Source organism: Mobula hypostoma, unplaced genomic scaffold (genome assembly GCF_963921235.1).
Source record: "Mobula hypostoma unplaced genomic scaffold, sMobHyp1.1 scaffold_103, whole genome shotgun sequence".
NCBI lineage: Eukaryota > Metazoa > Chordata > Chondrichthyes > Myliobatiformes > Myliobatidae > Mobula > Mobula hypostoma.
In genome coordinates, this window is record NW_026948206.1 from 164,154 (window position 1) to 178,803 (window position 14,650).

The following is a 14,650-nucleotide window of genomic DNA, read 5'->3' on the forward strand; positions in this document are numbered from 1 at the left end:
TTCGTTACAGTTGCACCAACCAATAATAGAGTATAAATATAGCAATATAAAACCATAAATAGTTAAATAATAATATGTAAATTATGCTAGGAAATAAGTCCAGGACTAGCCTATTGACTCAGGGCGTCTGACTCTCCAAGGGAAGAGTTGTAAGGTTTGATCGCCACAGGCAGGAATGACTTCCTATGAGGCTCAGTTTTGCATCTCGGTGGAATGAGTCCCTGGCTGAATATACTCCTGTGCCCAACCAGTACTTTATGTAGTGGATGGGAGACATTGTCCAAGACGGCATTGTCGATAGATGCTGCCCGGCCTGCTGAGTTCCGCCAGCATTTTTTTTGTGTGGCTCTGGATTTCCAGCGTCTGTAGACTTTCTCGTGGTTGTAATTAACCTCTCCATTGTCCCACGGGCCTCCGGCCACTGGAGGCGCTGTTTCGTCCTCCGGCCGCTGGCAGCGCTGTGTGGCCCTCCGGCCACTGGTGGAGCTGTGTGGACCTCCGGCTACCGGCGGTGATTTGTAGCGCTCTGCGTGCCGACCGCAGCTGTCGCCGGCAGCGGTGAGTACGGATCTGATCTCGGTATTGTGTGAATTGGAAGCCTGCTGCAGTGGGAAAGGCCTGGGACCGTGTTCTCCCGGACGGCTGAAGGCTCCGGGCTCTCCGGTCCCGCAGCCCCGGTTTTAGCTTTGCGCCCGAGCCCGGGCTGTGAGATCCGTTCGTTGTGGTTCCCAGGCTGGGAGGGGGTTTGTCTGATCTGTATCCAAGGGTCTCTGCAGTTCCTCGCAGTCACGGGCAGAGTAATTACCATGCAAAAGCGTGAAGTGTCCGGTTGGGAAACTTTCTATGGTGTGGTGATTAAAAATTGGTGAGGGCCAAATTTCATATGCCAAAGTTCTTATTGTTTGTTCTAATTTTGTCATTTTAGGATCTTTGGTGCAGTAGTATGTACTATTCATTCACTATATGTGTATTGCTAGAGGATCATCAGTAATGATCCTAGATTTCTTCCCCACATGGTTCCCTCTGCTCATTCCCTGCCCATCTTGTTCAACCTTTGTCCTGTCTCCCCATCCCTCCCCACTTCAGTGATATGCATCAACCATCTGGGTCAACCTCAGTCCACCCTGTGTCCCACCTCCTCAATGTTATATATCAGCAATCTTTCTTCTAAACTTTGTCTGCATTGTGAAGTGTTTTTTTACACGTTTGGCCTCGCTGAGTTATTTCCAGAATCAGTTTTTGTTAGCTGGAATGCCAGAGGGTCATCAGGTACCAGTTGTGTTGTGCATTGGTGTGGAGGTGCTGGTTTTTGAACTGTGACTGGCTGACACACTGCAGCATTTTCCTGTCAGCAAAGAGTACTGGGAGAGTTGGTGCTTGGGCTATAATCCTGTGATCGGCATTCCAGGCATATGGTACTGTCGGTGTTCTGGATTTGACTTTGGTTAGTGCTTCTACAGATGGGGCTGGATGTTCATCCTTCTGCAATGAAGCAGAAGTTTCAAGCAGCTGGACATTGGTTGTGGGGAAATCCCGGATAGCACCACCCAGTCTGAGATGTGGGGACGATATGTGAGGCTCTGAGGGTTGGTCAGTGACAGGTTCAGCTGTGTGACCCTGTGAGGTTGGGTCCTGGGATATCACAGTTTTAGATCCAAGTAAAATGGACCCAGGGATCAATCTGCCAGGGTTTCTGAGGTGTTGAGCATGTATTTCCCATCTTGGATCAAATGTATGTTTCTGGAGTTCCTTTGGAAGCCATGCTGTTGATCTGAGGAGGGAATGAGTTTGTATTCCATCCCTCACAAGGACAGGCTGTGATTAAATGGGCTGTTCTGTGTTTGCACCAGTAGAAATAGACCTGGGGGGTTCAGTGTTCGAACTGTGATTGGAAATTCTTCCTCACTGTCACCTGTCTGTCGGACAGTGGAAATCAAACAGAAACTCAATTTGCTGGAGATCTGCACTAAATTCTGAATCCATCCTGGCAAGATTGTGAACCTGAATCATTAAATTTGTTGCTCTCCCCACAGCAGTTCCTTACCTGTTGAGCGATTCTGGTGATTCCAGTTTCTTTTTATTACATTCACTCAGGAATGGTTTAAATTTCCTGATTGTCTGTTGTACTTGGGAATGTGTTCAGTGCAGTTGTTGCATACAAGGTTCACATGAATAATCTCAGGAATGATCGGTTTTATGTATGAGGAGCATTTGATAGTTATGGGGCTGTGCTGAATGGAGTTCAGACGGGGTGGTGAAAGGGGAGGTGGTTAAGTAAACCTACTGAATGCTGAAAAGCCTGGATACAATGGACATGGAGAGGATATTTCCATTAGATGGAGAGTCTGTGATCTGACAGCACAGTCTCAGAATAAAGATGCTTCCCTTTAAAACTGAGATGAGAAAAATTTCTTCAGCCAAAAGATGGCTGATCTGTGGAATTTGTCGCCACAGAGGGTGGCTGAGGCTGTCATTTGGGTATTTTCAGGGCAGATTAAAATATTCATGATTGCTAAGTAGCTTCAGGGTTACAGGAGGAAGGCGGGAATATGGTGTTGGAATAAATCTCAGCCGTGGTTGAATGATGGAGCAGACTCGATGGATCGAATCACCTAATTCTGTTCCTATGTCTTATATCTTACCATGACTGAATGATGACTCCTTCCTATCCCTTATCAGGTTTTGTGACGTGTCAGGGATAATTACAGATTTGTTCACTGAGATCATTATATTTGTCTTCAATGTTTAGATTTCAGTGAGCAGAAATATTTTGTTCTCCTTTGTATTGTTAACATGTTTCATTATCTTTCATTTTGAAGTTAGACCTGTGGTGAGAGATTTATTGGAACAAAAGCCCACAACTGGAAGCAAACCACGACTGAAGATGAGGGAACAGCAGCAAATGAACCAGCCCGAGGACTGAGAGCATCAACTGGAGAGAACCCTTCTGACTCAGGGTTTCCATTGATTCAGTCCGGAGCAAGTTCGGTGAGTCTCATTTACTCAAACACTGGTCCTTTAGACATTACATATCTGTACAAAATAAGGTAGGGAATAGTTGTGGTGAGACTGAATGTGCCCAGAAATACCAGTTACGCCTCTGTCAGACCCAGTTGCAATCACTCCAGGTCTGGTAATGTACTGTCAGTATCCCAGCTCTTTAAACTCACTCACATTCCCTCAGTGTTTGCTCATTTAAAGAACTTGCATCTTCTGAAGTAGCTTTTGGTCGGTTCTGAGTGTGGAGAGGGAAAGAGGGGTGTTTATATTACTATCTTGCAAAAAGAAGTAATTGTTTGAAATTACTTGCTGCAAACTCACTCCCCATACCCTGTACATTCTCAACCAGATTATTGACATAGATGACAATTAACAATGGGTGTAACCCTGGGGAGCTCTATGAGACACGGACCTGGACTCCAATAACCAGCCTCCCATCATCACCATCTGCTTCCTACCATCTAGCTGTTCCTAGACTCTGGGCTCTGTGACAAACACAATGTTAGCAGCAAGATTAGACAGTGATTAATATAAAGAGAGATTTGTTGCTTCCTGAAAGCTGTCTGATGCAACGGACGAGATCCTCTCTTGCTTCCAACTTAATCTGCCTAGGACCACTCCTCCTGGGTCACACTGTGTCTGATAACCCACACATCTCCAACCTCCCTCCACCCCGCCAATAGCCCCACAACTTTCCCACCATTTACCCCACACCCGTACACGTAAACAGATCCACGTCACCGACATCCACTCTCACAGCTTGGGGACCACAACTAACTGATCCTACATTCCCAGCCCAGACTGTCCAGCTGTCCGGCTCGGTCCCAGCCCTTTCCCACTGCAACCGCTCTTCGATTTACACAAACCCGAGATCAGACCCTTCCTCATCGCCGCCCAACCAGGAGAACCGCCGGCAACAGCTGGGGTCGGCCCTGTGCTGTGATTTGCAGGAGGTCCCTGCGGCGCCACCAGTGTCCGGAGGTCGGAGGGACAACGTAGAGGATTTGGCTGTTCGGTTCTTTCACTGTGACACCCCCGAACTCTGCATTAACTCCATCCAGCCAAACCTGGACCAACTTTAACGCCCAACAAATATCATTCCTCTCAGCGATCAGCTATCGTGAATGATTCACTCACTTTAGAGGAAGGGGTACCTACACTTTCGGGGTGTTTAGATTGCCGGGAGACAAGGACTGCAGGGATCAGAGGTCTTCTGTTAACTGATACGAACCTGTCTTTACCCTGCTGGCAATTCCGGTTTATATCAGTAAAACTGTTGTTTCTGAAAATACTAAACAACAAGACACTGCACTGACTGACCCACCCCAGACCAGATCACCCCGGAAAGTCCTCCTCAGAAACGGTGGGGTTTTGTGACCCAACTCGAGACAAGCACCACACCGCCCACTCTACGGACAACATGGCAGAGTAGGGTATCTTGCAGGGGACTTTAAGTCACACAATGTTGGATTCATTGATGAAAACCGTCGTTTCCTTTGTTCACCCCCGATATCATAAAAAATGTCCATTAAACAGTTTTTGAATACAAACTCTCACCCACATGTGACGTCATTCTGTTGCCCCTACATAAAACCATAAAATATACTGTAGGAGCAAAATTAGGCCATTTGGCCCATCGCATCTGCTCTGCCATTTAATCAAGCCTGTTCCATTTTTCCTCTGTCCCAGTCTCCTTCCTTCTCCCCGTAAACCGTCACCCATCAGGAATCTAGCAACCTCTGCCTTTGATATCCATAAATACCTGGCCTTCACAGCTGCCCGTGGCAAAGGGTTCCACAGATTCACCACTCTCTGACTGAAGAATTCCCCCTTATCTCCTTTCTAAAAGAACGCCCCTCTACCCCCTTTAATCTGAAGCTGCGTCCTCTGGTCGTGGACTCTCCCAATACAGGAAACATCCTCTCCACATCCACTCGATCAAGGCCATTCACCATTCGATAGGATTCAATGAAATCATCCTTCATTCTTCTGAATACAGGTCCAGAGCCATCAAATGCTCTTCATATGACAGGCCATTCAATTCTACACTCATTTTCGTAAACCTGCTTTGAACTCTCTCCAGTGTCAGCACATCCTTTCTGAGATAAGGGGCCCAAAATTGCTGAGAACAATCCAAGAGCTTTATAAAGTTTCAACATTACATCCTCACTGTTATATTTTAGTCTCCTTGAACTGAATGCAAAAATCACATTTGCCTTCCTCACCACAGACTCGACCCACAAATTAACCTTTAGTGAATCCTGCACAAGGACTTCCAATTCCATTTGCAGCTCAGATTTTTTGTACATTCTCTCCATTTAGAGAATAGTCAACCCTTTCATTTGGTACTAGAACGTACAATCATCACAGCAATATTTGATTCTGCGCTTCACTCTCCCTGGATTACAATTATTAAATATTAAAAATATTAACAATAGTTAAAATTAGTAAATATTAAAAATTTAAATTGTAAATCATAAATAGAAAATAGAAAAATGGGAAGTAAGGTCGTGTAAAAAAACTGAGAGGCAGGTCCGGATATTTGGAGGGCACGGCCCAGATCCGGGTCAGGATCCGTTCAGCAGCCTTATCACAGTTGGAAAGAAGCTGTTCCCAAATCTGACCGTACGAGTCTTCAACCTCCTGAGCCTTCTCCCGGAGGGAAGAGGGACAAAAAGTGTGTTGGCTGGGTGGGTCGTGACCTTGATTATCCTGGCAGCACTGCTCCGACAGTGTGCGGTGTAAAGTGAGTCCACGAATGGAAGATTGGTTTGTGTGATGTGCTGCACCGTGTTCACGATCTTCTGCAGCTTCTTTTGGTCTTGGACAGGACAACTTCCATACCTGGTTGCGATGCACCCTAGAAGAATGCTTTCTGCGGTGCATCTATAAAAATTAGTGAGGTTTTTAGGGGACAGGCCAAATTTCTTTAGTTTTCTGTGCAAGTCAAGGCGTTGGTGGGCCTTCTTGGCTGGGAACTCTTCTTGGTTGGACCAAGTCAAGTCATTTGTGATATTGATCCCGAGGAACTTAAAACTTTTGACCTGTTCCACTTGCGCACCACCGATGTAAATTGGGTCCTGCGGTCCGCTACGCCTTCTGAAGTCAACAACCAATTCCTTGGTCTTGCTGACGTTGAGGGATAGGTTATTGTCTTCACACCATGCCACCAGGTTCTTAATTTCCTCTCTGTACTCAAACTCATCATTTCCCGACATACGGCTGACAATTGTTGTGTCATCAGCAAACCTATATATTGAGTTTGATGGAAACTTGGCTACAGAATCATGGGTATACAGTGAGTACAGCAGTTTTCCCTTGAGGAAACGATGCTGACTCAGGCCTATTGTATCTTGTGCCTCCAAGTCCCCTGAACTCACATCCTTATCAATCGACTCCAACATCTTCCTAACCACTGTCAGATTCACTGGCCAATAGTTTCCTTTCTTCTGCCTCTCAACCTTCTTGAAGAGTGGAGTGACATTTGCAATATTCCAGTCTTCCAGAACCATTCCTGAATTTAGTGATTCTTGAAGGATCATTGCTAATGCCTCCACGATCTCTCCGGCCACCTCTTTCAGAACTCTGGGTGTAAACCATCTGGCCCAGGTAGCTTTTCTGCCTTCAGATCTTCAGTTTCCAAAGAACCTTCTCTGTTGTTGTGGTCCCTTCTGTGTAGGTCTCACCTTCCCTGGAAGAGAGCCATGGAACCAAAAATCTTATCCCCTCCCCTTCCCTCCCTGCTCCACATGCCTGATGTCATGCATGGGTGTGCTACACCGGGGTCTGACGTCATATCCACTTCCTTACGTCTGCGGGTTTGTTTCTCATGGTTGTTTAGTTTAATCTTTCTTCCATTCAGACAAGGGAGTGAGATTCAGATCTGTCACGTCCTCTCATTGTGGGTGGGCATTTTTTATTCATTGACTCCATTCCACTGTTACTAATTACCGAAGTGCAGCCAATGTTTCGAGGTATATAGCCCTATTATTGCAAGGAGGAAGCCTTTTCTGTTTTTCGGGGCTTCTCAAACATTTGTACACTTCAGTGAAATCTCCCTCCAGAAGTTCCAGGGGAGAAGCTCAGTCTGTCTAATATTTCCACAAAATTAAAGTGGGGAATCAATTATTATTGTCATGTACCGAGGTTTAATGAAAATCTTGTCTTGCATCCCATTGTCTCAGATCCACACATTACAACAGTAGATTATGATAAAACATTAACAGTGTGTAACAAAGCAATGTGGTTACAGAGAAAATCCACTGCAGGTAGACATGGTGCAAGGTCACATCGAGTTACATTATGAAGTCAAGAGTCTATCTTATAATGCTGAGGAATATTCAGTTTGCTTATAACAGCAGAATGGAAAATATCCCTAGGTCTGGGGGTATGTTTTCTGTTTTTTCGTTTTCATTTATCTTCGACCCGAGGGGTGGTTGAGAATGAAGAATGTCTGGTCTGGGGTTCTGGGAATGTTTAATTGGATTATTAGATTATGAAGACACACAGTCGTCTTTTATTGTCATTTAGTAATGCATGCATTAAGAAATGAAACAGTATTTCCTCCGGTGTGATATCACAAAACACAGGACAGACCAAGACTGAAAAAACTAACAAAACCACGTAATTATAACATATAGTTACAACAGTGCAACAATACCATAACTTGATGAAGAACAGTCCGTGGCTCAGTAAAAAGTTCAAAGTCTCTCGAGTGAGTGAGTGAGTCCGTGGAGGGGAGGCTTGTTTCCATGATGTGCTCAGCTGTGTCCACAGTTCTCTGCTGTTTCCTGAAGTCAACAGAAGAGAGTAGCCGTACAAAGGTGTGAAGTATCTGGATGGGATACTCTTTATGGTATAAACTTAAATTGGCCGGACCAATAACCACACCACAAACAGTTCTTTACTTTATCCTTTTCATCAGTTTATTTGTTTGAACTGAGCCGGTGAGAAGCTCAGAGCCGAGCATCAGAGAGACAGAACTCCTCTCCCTCTGGCGGCTCGTGACGAACCTTTGTCTAACATGCAGAAATGTTACAATTTATAGAACTAGCAAAACAAAGAGGACTTTAGTTCAACTGGTATTCCCACCTTGTCCGTTGGAGCAAAACTTAATTTCTGAGATAAGAGAGTCCACTAAATCAGGGTTTTAATAACAAATGAACGTTCTGTCCAATCCTTATCAGTTATTCTCTTTTGTTAGACATGGGAGGGAACTTAGTTCAATTTGTGTCTCATGAGAACTCAACTCTACGTAATGTTCCCAAGAGACATCTGTGAGTCGTTAATCTAAACAAGCTGCAAGCAGATTCCTCAGTGAAGGACAAAACAGAAATTTGCACACTATCCAGAACAGAGCACACATAATTTCACACTTAAATTTTAACCCATTATTTACAAGAGTCCAAGAATCATTTCTTATTTCACCCAATCCCCTTAAAACTTCATCACCAGAGTATGGAAGCAGATGGATCTTCCCCTCCGACTGGAAGCCTGTGACTAGTTGTTTGTCATCTATATCAGTTATCTGGATGATATGGTGGTTAACTGGATCAGCAAATTTGTGGATGACACCAAGATTAGTGGTGTAGTGGACAGCGAGGAAGACTATCATATCTTGCAGTGACATCTGGACCCACTGGAAAAATGGGTTGAGAAATGGAAAATGGAATTTAATGCAGACAAGTGTGAAGTGTTGCACTTTAGTAGGACCTACCAGGGTAGGTCTTACACAGTGACTGGTAGGGCACCGAGAAGTGTTGTAGAAGAAATGAATCTGAGAATACAGGTCTATATTTCACTGAAAGTGGTGTCACAGTTTGATAGGGATGGAAAAAAAGATTTTGGGACATTGGCGTTCATAAACCAAATTACTGAGTACAAGAGATGGATGTTATGTTGGTGTTGTACAAGACATTGGTGAGACCTAATTTGGAGTGTTGGGTCCAGTTTTGGTCACTGTTACGTACCCCGTAACTGGGTTGCCAAACCAGCAGAAATGGATCACTCAGTTGGAGTCTGGATTACTGGAACTAAGAAAGTTTTATTAAAGGAATAAGCAACACAGTACCCTAATAGTAAGGATATAAATGCAACAGGTTAGCAATGAATAAACACACATGTACACAGGACTAGGATAATAGGATCAATCAAGCTCTACCGCAGTCTAGGGGTAAAATGATCAATCACAAGTGACAGAGTTCAATTTAGTTCATTTCACAGTAATCACTTTTGTGCCGTTGAAGAGAGAGAGAGAACGAATGAATATTCAAATCGTATTCCAAACAGACCTTCGATATTCCTCGCAGTTAGCTTTCGGGTGAGCCCTTTGTAATGTCTTCTGAGGTCACCGACTGTGACCCCTCCGTTTCAGACACGATCGTTCTTCTGCGGTGAACCTAGCACCCAGGCAAGGGCGGACACACACACCTGGTTCCTGCCGACCGTAACTTTCCACCCTGTGCGTCTATGGCTGGTCCCGTGACCAGCCCTCCAAAACTCCCACCGACTTGTGGGGGCGCACCACTTCCAGGGTCTCGTTACCTCGTGGTGTCGTGAGTGGTGTCCGTTGCCTTAGCAAACCTGTCCCTTTTTATCCCCCCTATTGGGGTATCGCCTGTCCATCAGACTTCAAAAAGTTCAGGGTTCAAAGCAGCCGGTCTTGACAATACTCAGACCGGTGTCTCCTTCCATTAAACTCTCTCGTCTCTTCATTAACATTTCCAAATGTTGCTCCATTGTCTTACTTATCTCTCCTCCTGAAGACAGGTGGCAGATCAACTGACGATCCCACTGCTGATAGCACAGGACAGTCAACATCTCAGTCTATGCACACCTTTGTCACATCACCAACCTGCAGGAAGATGTGAAAGAGGTTGAAAGAGTTCAGGGAAAATTCGCAAGGATGTTGCCGGGTCTGGAGGACTTGGGTTATAAGGAGAGATTGAACAGGATGGGGCTTTATTCCTTGGAATGTAAAAGATTGAGGGGAGATTTGATGCAGGTGTGCCAAAATTATGAGGGTTATAGTTAGGGTAAATGCAAGCTGGCTTTTTCCACTGAGATTTGGTGGGACTACAACCAGAGGCCACAGATTAAGGGTGACATTGAAACATGAAGGGGAACATGAGGGGAAACTTTTTCACACAGATGGTCATCCAGGTGTGGAATGAGCAGACAGTCCAACTGGTGCATGCGAGCTCAATTTCAACATGTAAGAGGTTTGTATAGGTACCTGGATGGTACGGGTACGGGGGTAGGTAGTTTAAATAGTTCAACACAAACTAGATGGGCCAAAGGGCCTGTTTCTGTGTTGTACTTTTCTATGACTCTGTGACAAGAACATGAAATAATATTAATATTCATTTAATTCCTTTTAACAGCTGTGCAGACCAACCATTCATCTGGGCAGAAGATGTTTTCATGGCTTTAAAACTGTGGCACTTTATATTGACAGTAGATCAAAGAAAATCCCAGCTGTACATCAACAAAGGGGGGAACCCATTCACCTGCTGAGACAATGGGAATGGATTCAGTCGGTCATCTCAGCTGAAGGTGCATCAGCAAGTTCACACTGGGACAAGGCCATTCACCTTTTCTGTGTGTGAGAAGGGATTCAGTCGGTCTTCCCACCTGTGGACACACCAGTCTGTTCACACTGAGCAGAGGCTGGTCATCTGCTGAATTTGTGGGGAATGTTTCACTCGGTTATCTGACCTAATGGCTCACCAGCGAGTTCACACCGGGGAGCGGCCGTTCACCTGCTCAGACTGTGGGAAGGGATTCACTAAATCATGTAAACTGAAGGTACATCAGCGAGTTCACACTGGAGAGAGGCCGTTCACCTGCTCAGACTGTGGGAAGGGATTTACTGTATCATCTCAGTTACTGAGACACCAGTCAGTTCACACTGGGGAGAGGCCATTCACCTGCTCAGACTGCGGGAAGGGATTCATTCAGTCATCTCATCTGAAGGCACACCAGCGAGTTCACACCAGGGAGAGACCATTCACCTGCTCAGTCTGTGGGAAGGGATTCACTTGCTCATTTAATCTGAAGGTACATCAGCGAGTTCACACTGGGGATAGGCCGTTCACCTGCTCAGACTGTGGGAAGGGATTCAAACTGTTCACTCACCTACTGACACATCAGCGAGTTCACACTGGGGAGAGACCATTCACCTGCTCAGACTGTGGGAAGGGATTCATTCAGTCATCTCAACTGAAGGTACATCAGAGAGTTCACACCAGGGAGAGACCATTCACCTGCTCAGTCTGTGGGAAGGGATTCACTTGCTCATTTAATCTGAAGGTACATCAGCGAGTTCACACTGGGGATAGGCCGTTCACCTGCTCAGACTGTGGGAAGGGATTCAAACTGTTCGCTCACCTACTGACACATCAGCGAGTTCACACTGGGGAGAGGCCGTTCACCTGCTCAGACTGTGGGAAGGGATTCACTCAGTCATATCAACTGAGGGTACATCAGCGAATTCACACTGGGGTGAGGCCGTTCACCTGCTCAGTGTGTGGGAAGGGATTCACAAAGTCATCTGCTGTACTGAGACACCAGTCAGTTCACACTGGGGAGAGGCCATTCATCTGCTCAGTGTGTGGGAAGGGATTCGTAGATTCATCTCAACTGAAGGTACATCAGCGAGTTCACACCGGGGAGAGGCCATTCACCTGCTCAGACTGTGGGAAGGGATTCACTTGCTCATCTCATCTACTGAGACACCAGTCAGTTCACACCAGGGAGTGACCATTCACTTGTTCAGTCTGTGGGAAGGGTTTCAATTGGTCATTTCACCTGCTGACACACAGGGAAATGGCCGTTCACCTGCTCTGTCTGTGGGAAGGGATTCATTCAGTCATCTCAACTGAAGGAACATCAGCGAGTCCACACTGGGAAGGGGCCGATCAGCTGCTCAGACTGTGGGAAGAAATTCTCTCAGCCAAATCAACCAATTGTGCATCACTGAGTTCACACTGGGGAGAGGCCGTTCACCTGCTATGAACGTGGTGAAGTATTTACGGTGGACATGGACTGTGCCTTTAAATGAGAGAGAAAAACTGTCTGCAGTACTGCTGCCTGCTTCTTGGTTGCCATGGTGAGAGAGAGGCGGAGTTATGTGATGGACGGTTCGATGTTCACAGTTGCTTCTTGGTTGCCATGGTGAGAGAGAGGCGGAGTTATGTGATGGACAGTTCGATGTTCACAGTTGCTTCTCGGTTCCCATGGTGAGAGAGAGGCGGAGTTATGTGATGGACAGTTCGATGTTCACAGTTGCTTCTTGGTTGCCATGGTGAGAGAGAGGGGGAGTTATGTGATGGACAGTTCGACGTTCACAGTTGCTTCGTAGCGTGTTTATTTAAGCAAGGTCAGATGACACTCCCAGAGACACACAGTGGGACACCGGTTAAGGCGACCAGTCAGTGAAAGGAGGCCAGTGACAGAGGAGTCACTGGGTGGAACTTTCGAGTGCCCACAAGCGAGGGTTGAGGATCGATCAGGGGAATTGATCAGTGGCTGTCATGGTGTGTGGAAGGGCTGACCCTGTGGAGGCTACCGGTGTGTCTACCCTTGCCTGGGTGGTAGTTTACCCTCGAAGATGGTCCCCTTAGTGATAACCTGCGTTTGGCTAACTCGAGAGTGGATTCGGAGCCTGAGGATGGAAGATCAACGGGACCTGTTTACTCGTTCTTCTCCCAGTGTGGTTTTCACCTTGGATTACAAATACCTTCCTCACACACACCAATTCCGTGGATTGAACTGAACTTCCTTACATCACTATCGTGAGACTTTAACTCTTGCCACTCGAGCTTGAGTGTGTTTGGGAATTATATTTACATACATATATATGCATAACACTACTAACTTTTGATTTACCTGGATTAAGTTACTATATTAACTAGATACTAATATATAGTGTTTTTTAATATCAAAACCAGACTCCAGGTGTGCTCTATTGCTGCTGGTTCATTTAGACCGTTACGTGTACGTAAACAGATTCATTCAGTTATCTGTCCTTATGACACACCACCAGGTTCACACCGGGGAGGGGGTGTTCACCTGCTGTGAATGTGGGAAGCGATTCACTCAATAATCTAACCTTATGTAACTCTCCCTCGGCTAGCAGCTTAATATAGGGGGTGATAGCTCCCCAGCTCGGCCAGACTTAAGAAATCTCGTTTGGGTGGATGCTGCGCAATGTGTCCCCTGTTACAAAATCAGTACCCCGAAATAACAAACAGTACACAATATGTGATTAAACAATTGAGCTTCATAATTCTTACTTTGACTATTGGGTTAGTGAAGAAAACAAGAAAAAGGGTCCACTCTCTCCATCCGCGTCTTCTCATCTCTCCCCAGCAAAAGACCATGAAAATCTCTCTTCCAGACTCACAAGGAAGAACATTTCTGTCATTGGATACCCCGCACTCCAAAACCCTGTTATCTCTATTCGTAACCTAAACATTGCTGCTACAGAGAAACCATTACCTCAGCAGTGATACATTGCAGAGAGGCCATTACATGAACAGTGAAACCTTACAGCATGTTACACTTGTGACACACTGCTGGCTTCACACCGGGGAGAAAGTTTCAATAAGCTTCATGCTAGATATTTGTCTGTCGCCATTGCTGAATGCAATTTCGAGAGTGACTGTCTCCACTCTGAGGGTGGTGAATGTCTGTAAATCCCCACCACAGAGGGCGGTGAAGACTTAGTGATTAAACATAGAAAACATAGTAATAGGTGCAGGAGTAGGCCATTCGGCCCTTCGAGCCTGCACTGCCATTTATTATGATCATGGCTGATCATCCAACTCAGAACCCCGCCCCAGCCTTCCCTCCATACCCCCTGACCCCTGTAGCCACAAGGGCCATATCTAACTCCCTCTTAAACATTGCCAATGAACTGGCCTCAACAGTTTCCTGTGGCAGAGAATTCCACAGATTCACCACTCTCTGTGTGAAGAAGTTTTTCCTAATCTCGGTCCTAAAAGGCTTCCCCTCTATCCTCAAACTGTGACCTCTCGTTCTGGACCTCCCCAACATCGGGAACAATCTTCCGGCATCTAGTCTGTCCAATCCCTTTAGGATCTTATACGTTTCAATCAGATCCCCCCTCAATCTTCTAAATTCCAACGAGTACAAGCCCAGTTCATCCAGTCTTTCTTCATATGAAAGTCCTGCCATCCCAGGAATCAATCTGGTGAACCTTCTTTGTACTCCCTCTATGGCAAAGATGTCTTTCCTCAGATTAGGGGACCAAAACTGCACACAATACTCCAGGTGTGGTCTCACCAAGGCCTTGTACAACTGCAGTAGTACCTCCCTGCTCCTGTACTCGAATCCTCTCGCTATAAATGCCAGCATGCCATTCGCCTTTTTCACCGCCTGCTGTACCTGCATGCCCACTTTCAATGACTGGTGTATAATGACACCCAGGTCTCGTTGCACCTTCCCTTTTCCTAATCGGCCACCATTCAGATAATAATCTGTTTTCCTATTTTTGCCACCAAAGTGGATAACTTCACATTTATCCGCATTAAATTGCATCTGCCATGAGTTTGCCCACTCACCCAACCTATCCAAGTCACCCTGCATCCTCTTAGCATCCTCCTCACTGCTAACACTGCCACCCAGC

At 45.8% G+C, this 14,650-nt stretch overlaps 1 protein-coding gene across 2 annotated transcripts; it reads left to right on the top strand.

Moving 5' to 3' along the window:
• The first annotated feature begins 488 nt into the window (after positions 1 to 488).
• Positions 489 to 12,946, top strand: LOC134341811 (zinc finger protein 227-like). 2 transcript variants are annotated; one of them, XM_063039748.1, is made up of 3 exons: positions 489 to 558; positions 2,820 to 2,988; positions 10,383 to 12,946. In XM_063039748.1, exon 3 carries the CDS (start codon positions 10,720 to 10,722, stop codon positions 11,758 to 11,760), a length of 1,041 nt encoding a protein of 346 aa, XP_062895818.1. In that variant the 5' UTR covers positions 489 to 558; positions 2,820 to 2,988; positions 10,383 to 10,719; the 3' UTR covers positions 11,761 to 12,946. The 2 variants fall into 2 exon arrangements, with proteins under 2 accessions (XP_062895818.1, XP_062895819.1); XM_063039749.1 differs by lacking the exon at positions 489 to 558 and adding an exon at positions 834 to 865 and having other exon boundaries at positions 2,824 to 2,988.
• Positions 12,947 to 14,650: the final 1,704 nt, after the last annotated feature.